A 15547-nucleotide genomic window follows, 5' to 3' on the forward strand; every position below is an offset into this window, starting at 1 on the left:
ATACTAATAATTAACTGTTGGTATATGAACCCACCAGCCATGTACAAAGATTATAAAGTTCCAACAACATAGTCTGTCCGACAGATAGAGTCATGAATCTTCCTTAAATTGGCTTTGGACCACCCTGCACTGATCGATTACATATCAATTTCCAACATATTTTATCCGTGTGAATTCTATGTGGCTAAGCAAAGCAAAACTATGATCTTCAATGCCTCTATACACGTCTTTGGAGCCTAGTGTGCACTAATTGCGGATTTTCATATTTAAGAAAGTCAAGGTTGTAACAAGTCATCATAAATTCAAAGTACACGCGCGGCGAAATTATATTTTACCCGGGGAAACAGGTAATGTGACACGTAGGGAAAATTCGTAGTCTGGACCTGCAGAACATCCGGTGGGAAACAAAAGGAAGAGGCCAGAAGAGAGGAAGACTCGAAAGTTGGTCGGCGTCATCCCGGCCCTACAAGTGGTCAATCAAGGAACAGAGCCACGAAATTCCTATTCCTAGTTAGGAGAAGAAGACATCCCCACCGACTCGATCGATCGACGTTGTCGTCGTACATTTGAACCCTGATCTTTTATTTTTTCTTTTAGCATTTTTATCAGCGGCCACGTCACCGTCTATGCCTCTTGTTGGCTGCTCTCTGTAGTGCTTAAACAGCCTACATTTCTCTTTCCCTGGTGATGAGTACTGGCTACCAAGAACAATTATAATAGGGGCAAAAGTTCCAAGAATGAAAAGATCGCTGAGGGAATAGAGATGAATGCGATAGCTGATCGTCTGCAAGGTCTAATGCAGCAACTTGCTGCAGCATCTCCAGAGAATGAAAAGTTTTTACTACCTTATATCTTAATTGTTAGTTAGATCTGGTGGTGTCCCGGAAATAACAAAGATTTATAAAAAGGTTTAGCTGTTTAGGTGGGAGAGAGAGGGTATATAGAATAAACACACACACACACATACACAATATTTTTATTTCGGTTTGGTGACAATTTCTGCGACCTGCTGTGTAGGAGATCTACTCTATATAGAAAAAGCACACCAAAAGTCAGATTCTTCTACCACCACGTATCGTCGTATGATCGTATCCCACCTTGAAAACCAAACAGAGAAGCTCGAATCCACTAAACCAAATGGCGGCTCTCTCTCCGTTCACTTTCAGCCTTTGAATCCATTTCTCCCTCGTCTCTCTCCTACGAATCTCAATACTACCGCGAATCTTGAAGACGACGCCGGCGATGACTATCGGCCAACCATCAGATGGCTGTTCTACCCGCAGAGTACTGCACCAACCTCTCTACCCCATCCAGTGGACCCCGCCGCCACCTTCCCTCGTCTTTCCCCAACCACCTCCTCCCGCCGTCGCCGTGGCCGCCGTCACCACGCCACCCAACCATTCCGGCGGCCCCGCCAGGACAGTCGCCATCGCCGCATCTGCGTCGGTCGCCGCGCTGGCGCTGCTGTCCCTGTCCTTCTTCTTCCTCTACCGCAGTAGGACTCGGAGAACACCGGATTCGCGAAAGTTCACTAGCCGGGAAGTCGGATCCACGAGCTCCCCTTATCGGATCCTGGACGTGCACCAACGGAGTCCGGATCTCCGACCGCTGCCGCCGCTGACTCTCCCCGCGCCTCCGCCGTCACGCCACGTGGCGGCGTCCTCGGACGAGGAGACGTTCTACACGGCGCTGCGGTCGGTGGAGTCACTGCGATCAGTGGAGTCACTGCGGTCAGTGGAGTCGGGATACAGCGGCAGCCCGGGAAGCACGATTTCCGAGAAGGATCCAAGAACGCGCTTTCCTTTCGCACCCCCTCCTCCTCCTCCTCCTCCTCCTCCTCCACCTCCGCCTGCGAAGACGGTAAGAATTACAAAAACGCCACTGCCGCCCCCACTGCCTACACAGATGGAGATAATTACTGAAGTGCCCTCGCCTCCGTCGCCGCTACCGAGGCGTAAATTGTTGAAGCCGCTTCCATCGGGGAGCACCACGGTCGACTTCCCATCCCTTGCAAGAACCCAAAATGGTAATTCTTCCTCGCAGCCGCCGCCGGTAAAAGTACAAGAAGAGGATTTGGAGATGGACCGAAAGCCCAGGTTGAAGCCGCTGCATTGGGATAAAGTTAGAGCTAGCTCGGATAAGACAACGGTGTGGGACAAGTTGAAATCGGGATCTTTCAAGTAAGATTACGTGTTCATTTTGTCAAATCCTATTCTTCTCTGTTATCGTAACTTTTATTTTTTAATCTTTTCTTTTTTCTACGTGAAGAGTGAATGAGGACATGATTGAGACCTTATTTGTAAGCAATGCTGCAAGCAGTAGCAATAAGGAGATGAACAAAAGGGCAGGTCTTCTTCCACAATTCAAGCAGGAGGAAAGAGTATTAGACCCGAAGAAGGCGCAGAACATAGCGATACTGCTGAGGGCATTGAATGTGACAAGAGAGGAAGTTTCTGAAGCATTATTAGATGGTGAGTGTTCTTTGTTGTCTATTTCCCTCCAGATAGATTTCCTGGTTCAATTTTCCTACTTATACTAGTTTGGTAAGAAGGTATTTTCACATGGTGTTGACTTTGGGTTTTTGTTTGAATAAGATATTGCTTCATCTACCTGTCTTACAATAGAAAGGAGACAACCAAACTAAAAGTTGTTCGGAGTTTGGGAATTTTTTTTTCATTTTTTCAGCCAAAGATGATGATTAAGCTACCAAAAGTACCAACCAACAATTTTGAATGCCAGTTCTTAGAATGGAAATCATTAAAAGAAGCATCTGCAGCGCAAGACGAGATGATAAAAGCTGAATGGTTTGTTTCATGCTTGGCTAATTATATACATACAGCAGGCATTTTAGTTTACCTACTTAATGCATAGTTAGATTGAAGACAACTTGTTTTCAACGTGAAAAAAATATTATGCCTTTTAGTTGTAGATTCATGTTTCTGACTGGTAGTAGGGAGATTTAACTTAAAATTTGAAACATTTATTTCAAGTTGTACAGAATAGTCTAACATAGCTCCATTAAAGATACACAATTTTTAATTTACACAAGAAAGGGATGCACCACTAGACAGCGAAATGGCATCTTCTATTTATTACAATTTCACATGAAAATTTGTGTAACTAATGCTCAGGATGCATTGAGATGTAACATCTACCTCTACGCCAGGAAACTCTGAATGCTTAGGGGCTGATCTTCTGGAAACTTTAGCTAAGATGGCTCCCACCAAAGCAGAAGAACTAAGACTCAAGAGCTACACTGGGGACATATCAAAGCTTGGTTCCGCGGAGCGATTTCTAAAAGCTGTGCTTGATGTACCTTTTGCCTTCACAAGAGTTGATGCTATGCTATACAGAGCCAATTTTGAGACAGAAGTCAATTATCTAAAGAAATGTTTTAAGACGCTAGAGGTTGTATTGTATTTGAGTTTCTCCTTTCTTGTGCTACTTATGATTAATCTATAAGTCCATATTTCATTCCAAAGTGATTTAATCTCCAGGCAGCTTGTGAAGATCTTAGGAGCAGCAGACTATTTCTCAAGCTTTTGGATGCAGTTCTGAAGACTGGGAACCGTATGAATGTCGGGACCAACCGAGGAGAGGCGAAAGCCTTCAAGCTTGACACTCTCCTGAAGCTTGCAGATGTCAAAGGGACGGATGGGAAGACCACATTGCTCCATTTCGTCGTACAAGAGATCAGTTCAGAAGGTTCGGGTTCCAATCAGACGGAACAAAATGCACGGGAAGAACAATTCAAGAGGCAAGGCTTGAAGGTTGTTGCAGGATTGAGCAATGAGTTGGGGAATGTGATAAAGGCAGCTGGTATGGACTCACAAGTGCTGAGTGGTTACGTCTCGAAGCTAGAAACCGAGCTCGTTAAGATCAAGTCGGTGTTGCAACGCGAGAAATCATGCACTCAAGGTACAAAATTCTTTGCGACAATGAAGATCTTTCTAGAGGAGGCTGAAAGGGAGATCAAGCAAGTTAGAGCAGAAGAGAAGAGCGCGTTCGAACACGTAAAAGAAATAACAGAGTACTTCCATGGGGATGCTGCGAATGTCGAGGCTCACCCCCTGAGAATATTCATGGTGGTGAGGGATTTCTTATCGATACTGGATAATGTATGCAAGGATGTAGGAAAAATGCAGGAGCGGACGTTGGTGGGATCCGGTAGATCATTTTACATCTCTGCAAGTGCTTCTCTGCCAGCCCGGCGTAGGTTTGAACAGCACAGAGAGACTAGTTCAGATGAGGATACCTCATCATCTTAGAAGAAATATAGAGTTTATTTTGATTGTACACAAACAGGAGGCAAATCTAATCAGCTGCAGAGTGGTACAGTGCCCCCATATTGCAAGAAGATCAAGAATAAGTTTTTCTTTTTTGTTTAATTTGGATGGTTCATATTTGTACAAAGAATAAGGGCCATGAAGCCATTACCAAGTGCATGAGGGAATATAATTCATGAGCTTCCCACGATGTAATCACTCTGGATTTTTCAGAGAGGCAACCTTCCATGTTAACCAATTGTTTTCTTGGAATCTCAATTTGAAGTTGTAAAGTTACACTTGATTATTCATTGCTTTGGCTAGAGATACACTAATATTTACAGCAGCATTCCATACATGATTGGGTTACGTAGGCTATATATACAGCAATGTTCCAATAACTTTCCAACTAACCAAAGTAATGCACCCTTCTTAGGGGTGAAAATGGGTCCGATAATATCTTTGTTAAAAAAAAAAAAACTCGGATACCAGTTGAATAGACAATTTCGGATAGAGATGCGGATATAAGATATTAAATAATCTGTGATCCGGTGTCTTGAATTTAGAGTGAGCTTTTCTTCTATGACCCATGTATATCGTTATAATTATTTTCTTAAAGATCAAGGAGCTCGGCCTAGGTAAACAAAGGGAACTCATAGCCACTTTTCATAATTATTTTTTTAATAATTAATTAACGATGATCGTGTCACATGCACATACCGTACTAACCACCGGCCATCATCCCCCTCTCTCTCTTTCCTCTCTCAGGTTGGGGCACCCGAAGAAGCGACGGCGACGGCGACGGCGACGGCGACAACGAGCGGCGATCATTGAGCGGCAACAGATAGCTTGACAACGAGATCGATAGTAAGCGGCAAAGCTACTATGAGGGGTGCCATGCGACACCCTCCTTATGCCACGTGTCGGTACATCGCTAGCACGGTAAGTGCCGATCGGCACGCGCCATACCAGTCGGCATAACCATCCATATAATTAACTAACTTATGTTAAACCTTGGTGGTATGGTTAGATTAGTTGGCCATTGGAGATAATGTGTTGATCACTTACTCTATATAATTAATTAGCTACGTTAATTTGTGGAGCTGCTTTAAGCAATTGCTACGTGCAAACAATGATCAGTGTTCATAATAGAAAATGAAAAAGGACTTAGCACGACGGTAGCATAAGTAAACACAATCGGAACTACCGCTTATTACTATAAACTTAATTTACATACTAGAGTTCTATTTCTCGAGCTCTTTTACTAGCTAGATGATGAGATCAATCTCATTACTTAGCATTTTGGAATTATAGTGGTAGATGGATGGATCGATCTTTCTTTCACTCATAAATTTTTCTCAAGAATTGATACTAATTATTGCCTCGACGAGCAACCTCAAAAGATTTTTATGCATAGATGTTATTAAAAGATTCATTTCGTGTTTGTATCTGGTTTAGATCCGATTCCTATCATGTTAAGATTCGATTTTTATCCGGTTCATCAGTGTATCCATTTAGTTAGGATATTCATTTGCATTTTGACATCCATCCAGCAAAAATAAATTCCCGAGAAGGGTTGACGACAATCCGAGACCGTATCCGACCAGTTTTCGTTGTGCTAGTAAAAGGAATGGAATAGAGCAAGAGAGTCTCTGTATCCTTGTTTAAAAATTCCGTTAATCTCTTTGCTATTCTTCGTTCCCCCTCCTCTAAAACTTGTTAAGACAGGCCGTTATAACTACCATTCTTTTCTCATCCCTCGCTTCCCGCCACCGGAACCGGAGACCCTGACCACTTTCCCGCCATCTCCTTCGCAGAAACCATCAAGAAAAGGTCAAAGACATTACCAATTCGATCCCTTCACCTCTCTTCTCGTACCTCCCCCAAAGGCCTCCTTAACCTTTCATCCCCTTCCATGGCATCCCTTCGCCCCGGCGTCCTCCTCAAGCTCCTCCAGTGCACGGAGGCCTCCTCCTCAGCCTCCGATGACGACTCCTCCGACAGCCCTTGCCAGTCACGTGGTCCGGCCCTCCTCCAAGTCACCGGCATCACCCCGGCCCTCGAGGGCCCTGACCTCTTCCCAGGCCGCGGCTTCTACCTCCGCGTCTCTGACGCCTCGCATTCCTCTTACGTCTCCCTGCTCCCGGACCATGATGACTTAATCCTCGCTGACCGCCTCCAGACTGGCCAGCTCATCCACGTCCGCCGGCTCGAGCCTGCCGTTCCCGTCCCGATTCTCCGCGAATTCCAGCTCCTCCCCGGCCGGCACCCCTGCATTGGGGACTCCACCGATCTTATCGCCCCCGCGCCTCATGTATCACCCTGTTCGGGCTCGGATATCAAGGAGATTATATCGAGCTCCGCGTTATATCGCCGACCCCCTCCTCTTCCGGGAAGGAAGGCGAATAAGCCAAAGACACCGCGGTCGCGCTCGATACCGACTTCACCGGTGAACGGGAGCATGAAGAAAAGGGAGCTGGAAAGGAGGAATTCAGAGGTTCTGACCGAGCTGAGGAAGATTAGCATCACGTGCGGCGATGAGGATAGTGGTGATGATTCCGATGAGTCCAGGTTCTCTTGGGCTTCCTCGTCATCTTCTTCGTCTCGTATAATGAGAGCAACGACTGTGAGGAAATATTGGGATCCTTCTGAAAGGATCAAGGAGGGAAAGACCCTTTCCAGGAGTCGGAATGCCAGCGTAAGCCTTCTCCTTCCATTGTTTTTATACTATCTCAAAGAATGAAAGAAATGAATGAATTGTTAGCTAACTAATTGAACCAGAAGCTCGATTTCACTTTGTTAAAGCGTATACTTTTCACTTTATTTTCTTTTAAAATATTCAACTGTGATGAAAAACTCCAACATTAACTTATGAAATGTGTTCACTGAAATATCTAATGTCATTTCTTTCCTATTGATAGGTTTCTCCGAATAGAGTAGCTAAATGTCATACTTCTGTACGCAAAACTGATGCTGCTAATGATCTGTTGGCTAGCAAAAGAGAAACTGAGAGAGCCTTCAAGGTACTCGGTAGTTATTCTAAGCAGAAGCTTTTCGCTTCGGATACAATGACCAATGAAAGCTCTTGCACAGAAATTCCATTTAGTTCATCGAGCAATATAAAGTGGCCAGAGAATAGCATAGTGTGGGCATCACTTCCATCAAGGCTAGCGAAGCATGGGAAGGTACTGAAACTGTAACTTGTTATGGAAAGAATTTACAGTCCTTTAGTGATAAGCTCCAACAATTTGTAATGTAGGAGGCAATGAAGCATAGAGATGCAGCACTGCAAGCCACTCTCGATGCATTACTGGAGGCATCTGCTTCAGAGAAATTGATCCAATGCTTGAGGTAATTGTATAATTTTCTGCGAATGCTTTATTATCTGTCACTTTTTCTGAATTGCTTCTTCACATAATGATTCTTTAAAATGTCTGAAAGATATGAAGGAACTCTTAAGCCTAGAATATCTAGTGACATACAAGAAAGGTCATAAAGCTCAGAAATGTGAAATATCACTCAAAAAAACTTCAAAAATTAGTGAAAACTAATCCCCAAGTGTCCAGTTTTTCTGCAGATAATATTTTGTCCTTATGATCCTCATTTCTTTTTCTTTTATGTTTGTGCCAATTTTGCTGACTGTAACTGTGATTCACTTAGTTTACATTATGATAATTTTGGCTATCATAATTTATCAGACTGTATGCACAATAATGCTTCAATAATGCTTCACTAAGTATTCAAGAAGCCAGTTGGCTCTTTATTTTGTGGCTTGGTTCCTAACCCTCAGAAGATTTCGGCTGGTACAATTTAACCCCCTATTTAACTGAAAAATTGTATGTTGGGTATAAGTTGATGTTCAATCGTAATTTACATGTCAAATCATGTGCCATTACAGTGTATATTCTGAACTGCAATCTGAAAAGGATGATGAACCAAAAGATTTTATTGAGAGGTTCTTGAAATTTCAGCATGACCTAGATGAGGCAATTTCAATTGCCCAATCCTTGATCAAACTGAGACAATCTAGGACTTGTGGTTGCAATGTAGCTACCTCAGCTTCAGCTAAAGCAGCAGCTAAAGTTACCTTGGAGAGAACAGAGTGTGCTTTTTCATGGATAAAAGCAGCGTTGGAATCGGAGCTTTCACGATTTCCTAATGAAATAAAGACTACAATACCTACAGATGTATCTGTGACTGATGTGAAACTTCTAGTTCCCATGTCCCTCTGTCACAAGCCAAATTGCGCTTGCATTGATAAACGGAGGAATAACAGCGATATTTTCACAAAACGAAGCAGCCTAATAGTGGTCTCAAACATGGCAAATGTACTACAGATGGAATGTACTAAATGGTTTCTCAGATACATTGAAAAGTTCCTAGATGCTGTTGAGAAAGAAACAGACTATGCTTCATATGAATCCCAGGTTGCTAGCTTGTTGCATCAGTTGAAAAGAGTAGATGATTGGTTAAATGACATTGCCAAGAAGGACAGGTTATGCCCAATTGATAGAAGCAAAGACAGCATGTTGTCAGAGGACGAAGAAAATGAAGCATGTGAAAGAGTAAGGAGGAAGATATACAGTATCCTTCTGAAGCATGTAGAAAGTGCTGCTAATGCTCTTGAAAGCCTGAGTGCAACTGATGAGGAGAAGGAATAGGAATAGTGGAGCAAGCAAGGGAGTTAGAAAGAAGAAGATATTAATTAAGTTTGATCTCAGTAGATATAGTTTGGCATCTCAGTCCATATATTCAGATCTTTTAGATTGCCCTGGTATTTTTTGCAACTCATGTAGCATATATGTTTTTTTCAAGTTATCATTATAAAATCTGCCGTTGGCTCTCAGTCTCAAAATGTGTAAAATATATCTGCATAAGAAATCTGAAATCTGGTTATGCCTGGATTGGAAGGTGTTAAATGGCTGTCTAGTTAATCTGTTAGATGCTAATATAACTTTTAGATGAGACAATCAAATTTTAACTGTGTTTAGTTGTTGGAGAGTTTTTGCAAGACAACTTTGAAAATGGATTTCTTCATAAAACTGATGGTTAGCCAGATTATGAGTTAATCAAAGGAATGAGTTTGTCATCAAGTTCCTTCCAATCATAAACAAGTTGCTTGATCAAACTGGTAGAATTACACACACACACACATATATATATGAATTTAATGTCCCTTAAGGTGTGTGATAATCGAAGATAGACTTGGAACGTTTTTTCTTTCTAATCCAACCTATGTGTCAAGTGCTTATACTTGGGAGCATCATTTGTCACATAATGACAATAATCAGATTATAATCTTCTGATCATCCGAATTGAACAAGCTTACAGATCAAGAAACTTGGGTAGTTAAGAACATACACATTAAAAAGGAAAAGTGAAGAAAAGGAGAGAATGAATGTTGAATATAAGGGTTCAGTTTATGTTTCAGCATAAATTTCTGTAGAATTGAAGATACTCATTATAAGAGCAGGAACAAATAAGGGTTACATAAATAGTCAAGAACAGGAATACTATTTAAATCAAGAACATGGCCGGAGATTTGCATGTCGTAGTAATGGCTATAGCAGGACTTTACCTGGTTATGATCCTTGAGCTCCCTACTGTCTCAGAAGTATCAGTCTTTGCGCTATGTAACCTAATTTCACTTCAAACTCCAAAACCTCTTTTTATTTAAAGAACAGAAATGAAGGTAGATACATATCACAGAAACTACTTTGTTGTGCCTAAAAGATACTCATCTTGATCATAATTTGCACGATCTTCTGCTTAGTCATTATTCTTATAAAGTTTAATATGGTCCCCTAATTAGAGCCAACTTGCTGCTCTGATAGAACTTCAGGTTCTAAGGTCAAGCTATATGGTCCTTTAAGGCAAGAGAACTTATTAAATAATGAATTGATGATCAAACTAGGAGTGCTGCTCTGAATGAAACTTACAACAATTAAAAGAATTACAAAGTATGCTTTAAGAAGCAGATCTAGGAACTATATAAAAAATTTATATTTTTTTCTCTGCAAATTTGCCACCTCATTTACAACCTTTAGGCCTGGGCCCAGTAAGCATGAAAGTCATTTCTCCCAGAGACATAAAGAAGACTCCATACAATATTATCTTCCTGATTTCATCCTCAGATGACTTATTAGAAGTAGTAACTATATTAAATGTATTAATTAAAAAATTGAAACAGACCAAAGACTATGAACAGCACAAATGTGACATCTTTCGACTTTGTTCTGACTAGCCATCAACTCGATTTCATTTGGATTTCATTGTTGTGGCGGAGAGATATTTAGATCAAGGCTGATGTTAATCCCATTATAAGCAATGGGAGCATACATCCACATATCATCCGAGCTCAAAAGCTGCACACATGATTTTTACAAAGGCATTATTATAAAGGAAATATCTCAACTGAATCATAAAAAGAATACTCTAGCTTAAAACTAAATGTGTGATGGTTCATTGCCTAACAAGTCAATGCAAATAATCATCTTTGGATTTATGAGCTACTGGCAGGTACTAAATCTATATTTCTCTTCTTGTTTAACAATTCTATTACTTCTCATTCTTTACTATTAGATTAAAATGGTTACTGTTTTCAAGAATCTGAAATAAAACCTATCAGATAATCTAAATGGCCCACCTTGATTTGGAGCTGCAAGAATTTTACATACTGGACTGCTTCTTCAAGCATTGTGCTAATGTCAACCTGTCAGATAATATTCTACTGTTAATTACGAGTTACTTTTATCAAGAGAACAATGAAAAATATAATAAAGAAGTGACAAACAGGAGATCTTTTTTCATGTTGAAACTTACTTTAGTTCCATTAGGAACCAAGTTCTGTAGTATTCTCAATCTCTCATTGATCCTTTCTCTCCTCTTCTGTTGAAAACAACGAAAGCAGAAATAGAGTCAGGACTCTGAAATACTTAGATAGTAATTCCTAACAGTTTATGTAATTACTTTAGTTTTACCCTTGCATAGAGGCTTTGAGGATCAGTTGCAGACCCTCGACCAGCTCTTGTTTTCCCATTTGAATTCAGAGATGTAGAACTTTTTAAACTAGAGCTTGCATTTGTTCCCCCATTCTGCTCCTGAGATGCACTTGAATCATCCTCTGAGCTGTAGCAACTGGAGCTCTGACCATTAAAGTCAGCATTGCTATTCTCTTGATCCTTCTTAGACTCTGAATTCTTAGCCCTCCTTGATGTCTGGCATTATCTACCTCAGTCAGGATGCTAAAAGGACTACACCTATAGAAATATTGCGGAAAAATTGAAGCATGATATGTAGATAAAGGAACTTGAATACTTACTTTCGCTGAAGCCTTCGCCTTCTTTTTTGAAACTATAGTGGAAGCATCATCCTTGCCATGAATCATGACATCCTCATCATCACCCATATCAGACTTTCTTTTGGTGGTTGGTGAGGTCTGATCAGAAAAAATAGCAGTCCTCGGTTGCTTCGCGAATTCATAACTGCTAGCTTCCTCATTTAGTGCAGCAGGACTGCCATATTCACGAGTGAGGCTTATAGGAAGATATGAGGTGTTATTTTCATCTCCCGGAATGAAAAAATCCATCTGTGTAGTAGAGCTTTTTGCAATCAATGGAGCTAAATTGTGTTCACCCGAGTAGTAGGCTTCATAATTTGGTGCAGAAAGAAGGAAAGTACTACTACTACTATTACCAACACTAGATCTAGAGTTGGCTTGAGGCCAATAGTATGAGTTATAGCTCATATCAGTAGAAGAAAATTTGGGATCATCATCATGGTTAGGCCAAAACATGGATGTCATTCCTGTGATTGGTTCTTGTTCTTGCTCATCTGCAAAGAATTGATCCCCGAGCAGCTGTGCCATCATCATCTCAGAATCCTCGCCAAGCGCTGCTGCATCAAAAGAGCTCCAACTTGCCTCCGGAACAACTCCTTCATGCTCCATTCTTCTCAAAGAATTTGGATATGGAAGAGAGGAAGGACTAATGATAGAGGTAGTGATACAATGATTTGCTGATCATCACAAAGCCCTGGACCATTTATACAGTTGCTTCTGAAGGACTTTTTCACATATAAATTTGACCAATCCCCAGCAATAATTATCCGCGAATTGTTAATTCTCGATCGATGCAGATACATTTTTCAAGTTGACAGTGGGGTCGATACAACTCAGAGAAGGCATGAATTGAAGTGTCAATGGAATTATAAAAAAAAAAAGAAAAAGAAAAAAGAAGAAGAAACTGGTAATACTTGCGCAAAGATGACCAAGATAATTTATCTCAGATTTTGCCCATGAGGCAATCATAAGGGCCAAACCATTAAGTCTAACAGTCCAAGAGCATGAGTAGAAGACGATAAGCTCATCATTAGGCTAGCACTAGTCAAGTAGTACAGAAGGGATGGAGTATTAATCAGCTAAAGGTACAAGAGGCCATTTGTTAGAAACTTAGAACGTGACAAGTGATGTCAAAGTATTGAAATGAACTGCCAAGAGAAAAAATATTTGCTCATGGGAATAAAGAAACACCAACAAGGAAAACTAGAGAGAGGTTGGTGTGATCGTGGAGAAGGGTTCTTAAAATTCTTAATGAGATGAAGGGTTCAAAAAGACAAAACAACATGCAATCTGATCCTTACCCCCCCCAATGGAGGCTGCACAACTAACAATTATTTCTTAGCCTACAACTTGAAGGGCTCTCAAGTTCCTATAAGAAATAAGGTGTTAAAGTAATTGAGAAAAAAAATAAAACATTTCAAAACTAAGCAAATCTTTCTATGTGCACCGCTGCTAGGTTACTAATTGCACCCTCATTCATGACGGCATTAATTTTATTATGTCTAGTTTGACCATTTTATGGAGAAGAAATTCTATTCATTAATTAAGAGTACTACAAGTTGTTCTTATCTTGAAGAAGATAACTAGCTTTCCAGTTTAGGAGAATGTTCGAATCAATCCGTAGATATCGGAGATCTAGCAAGTTTTGACTATTGCAAGGTAGATTAGCAAACCAGCCAATTGCCATTACTGTTCCTCCTGAATCTGTCTTGATTAGGAATTAATATGACATTTTTAATAGGTCGGCAATAGTTGACAATAAAAGTAAAAAAAAAAATCTAATTCATCTTTTTGATAATTAAGTCTTTTGCTTTTCTTAATTACGATTCAAAGTCACCCCTAATTAATATTACGGAACTACTGAATAAAATGAACGACGATAATTATGAAATTATTGACCTTTCTTTGTTCGTTAGTTATGAAATTATTGATCGAATTTAATATAGAGTAGTTTTGTATATATACGAGTTCTAAATCTAGTGCTACTAAACAATCTCTTCTATATAAAGAGCTCTAATTTAAACCTTAATCGTCTACCAACTATAACCTGAAACAAAAGTAATGCACATAAAATATAAGGCATTCTATATATATATATAGTAGGTCTTTAAATAAAATATTTGCACTACTTCTATCTTGAGATGTGAACAACCTGATGAAGATAACTGGAAATGAACACCTCCGGAGAACAAACTGATATAAAAAAATATTGATATGTATGTCAAGAACCGCGTTAGAAATTTCAGCAAAAAGACTCAACTTTTAAAATATAGGCACTATCCTAAGCATTGTTCGCACTAGTGGTGTTGGCCATAAGGAGCACCACAAGTTCTTCTATCAATAAGATCCCAACTACTAGTTTTATCTCCCTTAATTCCAAGTCATGTTTAGATAGATTGAGCAATCCATTTCTCTTGAAAAGATTGGTCACACACATTGTTTGCCTCCAGTCTGTCTCTAATAGTAGTTGTTGAGTTATCCACTGCAAACAAAGGAGGTTTGACATTGCATTAGCAAATCAAAATTAATAAACCTAATGCAAGACTAATTAAAGTGATTTTATCAAAAGTTTGGTAAATTATAAGCCGGTCGATGCACGTAGGTGTCGATCATGGCCCTTCGATCGACGGGCAGTTGCGGTGCAGGCCGGTACTCGACGCGGATTCCCATCAGCATGGCCCCTGAGAAGTTTATTAACCAGTAGGTCATACCCTAATTAGACCCTTAATCAAAAGCTTAAGAACCCATTAGAGTATTTTAGTTGGACAACATAGATTATTGACCAGCTCTTGGCTTAGTGTACTAGTTGTTATATCTTAGTGCTCACTTAGATTGGCTACATTGCAGTTGAACTATTCCTATTTAGGAGATAGTTTATAGACCCTGCTATTCTGGTCCTTAGATCTACATAAGATAATACAAAAGAAGAGAGTAGGAGAGTTAGACATAATAAATAAAAAAAACTATGGTCTTTCTATAGAGCAATAGAGCTCAACAACAGCCAGCTACCAGGATTAATTTTCTTAATGTTTTCTGTTCATTGTTCTTTTCCCAATTTTATCAAATGATAACAAAAAAAAAATCAATTGGAAATTAAAAAATTAAATAAAAGCTTGGCATAACCCACAGTATTTTTATAATAGGGTAAGGAAAGTAAATTTGACCTACACAAAGAGAAGAAAGAAGAAGACATATTCTTAGGGTTTTTTTTTGCTAGTACTAAAATCTAGTAAGAAAGTAATCCATACTCAAATGAGGGAGTTTAGGAACAGAAGTCATCAGATTTAGTACCCAACCAAGTACAAGAGTTGCTAATAATCTCATTGCAGGAAGTTCGTGCACCAAGGCTGCAGGGAATCCAATTCCCTGCAACCAGAGTGCAGAGAATCTAAACCCTAGTTTAAGAAGGTGCCCATGTCATCCTAACCAAATCCCACTCGCAATATAATCCTCCCCCTCTTCGTGCATAATCGTGTTGGGAATATTCCTACACGGAAAAAAGAGATCCCATTTGCAATTGTTTAGGCTACGGAGATCGCCTAGAGCCCGGTCTGCAGGAATTTCCTACAGTCAGGTTTACCCGTCCATCCTAGATAATACACCAGTGACACGTAAAAAATGTAGGAAACTCTTACATACGAGCTCTTAAATAATAATAATAATAATAACAAATTATTAAAAATACTCCATGTTTACATCCTACATGTATATAGATACAAAATGGCCTGCAAGTTTTCTAAGCTTAAACTAAAAATAAAAGCAGAATTAGATTTTAAAATCAAATGAGAAGTATTCTAATTATTTTTACTTTCTATTTTTAAAGTAATAAAATATGTTCTATTTGTCGGTTGTTATTAGGTTAAAATTAACTCAAAGTGTTTCTTTAAGGCATTAAAAGTACAATATAGGGACCAAATAATAAAATCAATATAGTTGGATATAA

The 15547-nt window shown here is 39.8% G+C and overlaps 3 protein-coding genes across 3 annotated transcripts; 2 read left to right on the plus strand and 1 right to left on the minus strand.

The window, feature by feature from the left end:
* The first annotated feature begins 892 nt into the window (after positions 1-892).
* LOC140774921 (formin-like protein 8) lies at positions 893-4583 on the plus strand. The gene is made up of 4 exons (XM_073118106.1): positions 893-2180; positions 2269-2471; positions 3167-3408; positions 3498-4583. Exons 1-4 carry the CDS (start codon positions 1243-1245, stop codon positions 4266-4268), a joined length of 2154 nt encoding a protein of 717 aa, XP_072974207.1. The 5' UTR covers positions 893-1242; the 3' UTR covers positions 4269-4583.
* A 1319-nt stretch (positions 4584-5902) lies between these two features.
* LOC140774412 (uncharacterized) lies at positions 5903-9111 on the plus strand. The gene is made up of 4 exons (XM_073117405.1): positions 5903-6963; positions 7187-7450; positions 7525-7616; positions 8164-9111. Exons 1-4 carry the CDS (start codon positions 6181-6183, stop codon positions 8924-8926), a joined length of 1902 nt encoding a protein of 633 aa, XP_072973506.1. The 5' UTR covers positions 5903-6180; the 3' UTR covers positions 8927-9111.
* A 1189-nt stretch (positions 9112-10300) lies between these two features.
* On the minus strand, positions 10301-12213 carry LOC140773249 (uncharacterized). Its single transcript, XM_073115728.1, has 5 exons — positions 11587-12213; positions 11246-11482; positions 11088-11153; positions 10912-10977; positions 10301-10630 (listed from the first exon to the last, which is right to left on the minus strand). Exons 1-5 carry the CDS (start codon positions 12211-12213, stop codon positions 10535-10537), a joined length of 1092 nt encoding a protein of 363 aa, XP_072971829.1. The 3' UTR covers positions 10301-10534.
* Between the last annotated feature and the right edge of the window lie 3334 nt (positions 12214-15547).

This window comes from Typha angustifolia, chromosome 13 (genome assembly GCF_048772165.1).
Source record: "Typha angustifolia cultivar Huaian chromosome 13, ASM4877216v1, whole genome shotgun sequence".
NCBI lineage: Eukaryota > Viridiplantae > Streptophyta > Magnoliopsida > Poales > Typhaceae > Typha > Typha angustifolia.

Coding starts and splice junctions, on each gene's coding strand:
- LOC140774921 (XM_073118106.1), top strand. CDS start 1,243: ATGACTATCGGCCAACCATCAGATGGCTGTTCTACCCGCAGAGTACTG. Junction 2,472..3,166: donor TTCTGAAGCATTATTAGATG/GTGAGTGTTCTT, acceptor CCTCTACGCCAG/GAAACTCTGAATGCTTAGGG. Junction 3,409..3,497: donor AATGTTTTAAGACGCTAGAG/GTTGTATTGTAT, acceptor TTTAATCTCCAG/GCAGCTTGTGAAGATCTTAG.
- LOC140774412 (XM_073117405.1), top strand. CDS start 6,181: ATGGCATCCCTTCGCCCCGGCGTCCTCCTCAAGCTCCTCCAGTGCACG. Junction 6,964..7,186: donor CCAGGAGTCGGAATGCCAGC/GTAAGCCTTCTC, acceptor TCCTATTGATAG/GTTTCTCCGAATAGAGTAGC. Junction 7,451..7,524: donor GGCTAGCGAAGCATGGGAAG/GTACTGAAACTG, acceptor TTTGTAATGTAG/GAGGCAATGAAGCATAGAGA.
- LOC140773249 (XM_073115728.1), bottom strand. CDS start 12,213: ATGGAGCATGAAGGAGTTGTTCCGGAGGCAAGTTGGAGCTCTTTTGAT. Junction 11,483..11,586: donor AGGCGAAGGCTTCAGCGAAA/GTAAGTATTCAA, acceptor AGATAATGCCAG/ACATCAAGGAGGGCTAAGAA. Junction 11,154..11,245: donor CTCAAAGCCTCTATGCAAGG/GTAAAACTAAAG, acceptor TGTTTTCAACAG/AAGAGGAGAGAAAGGATCAA.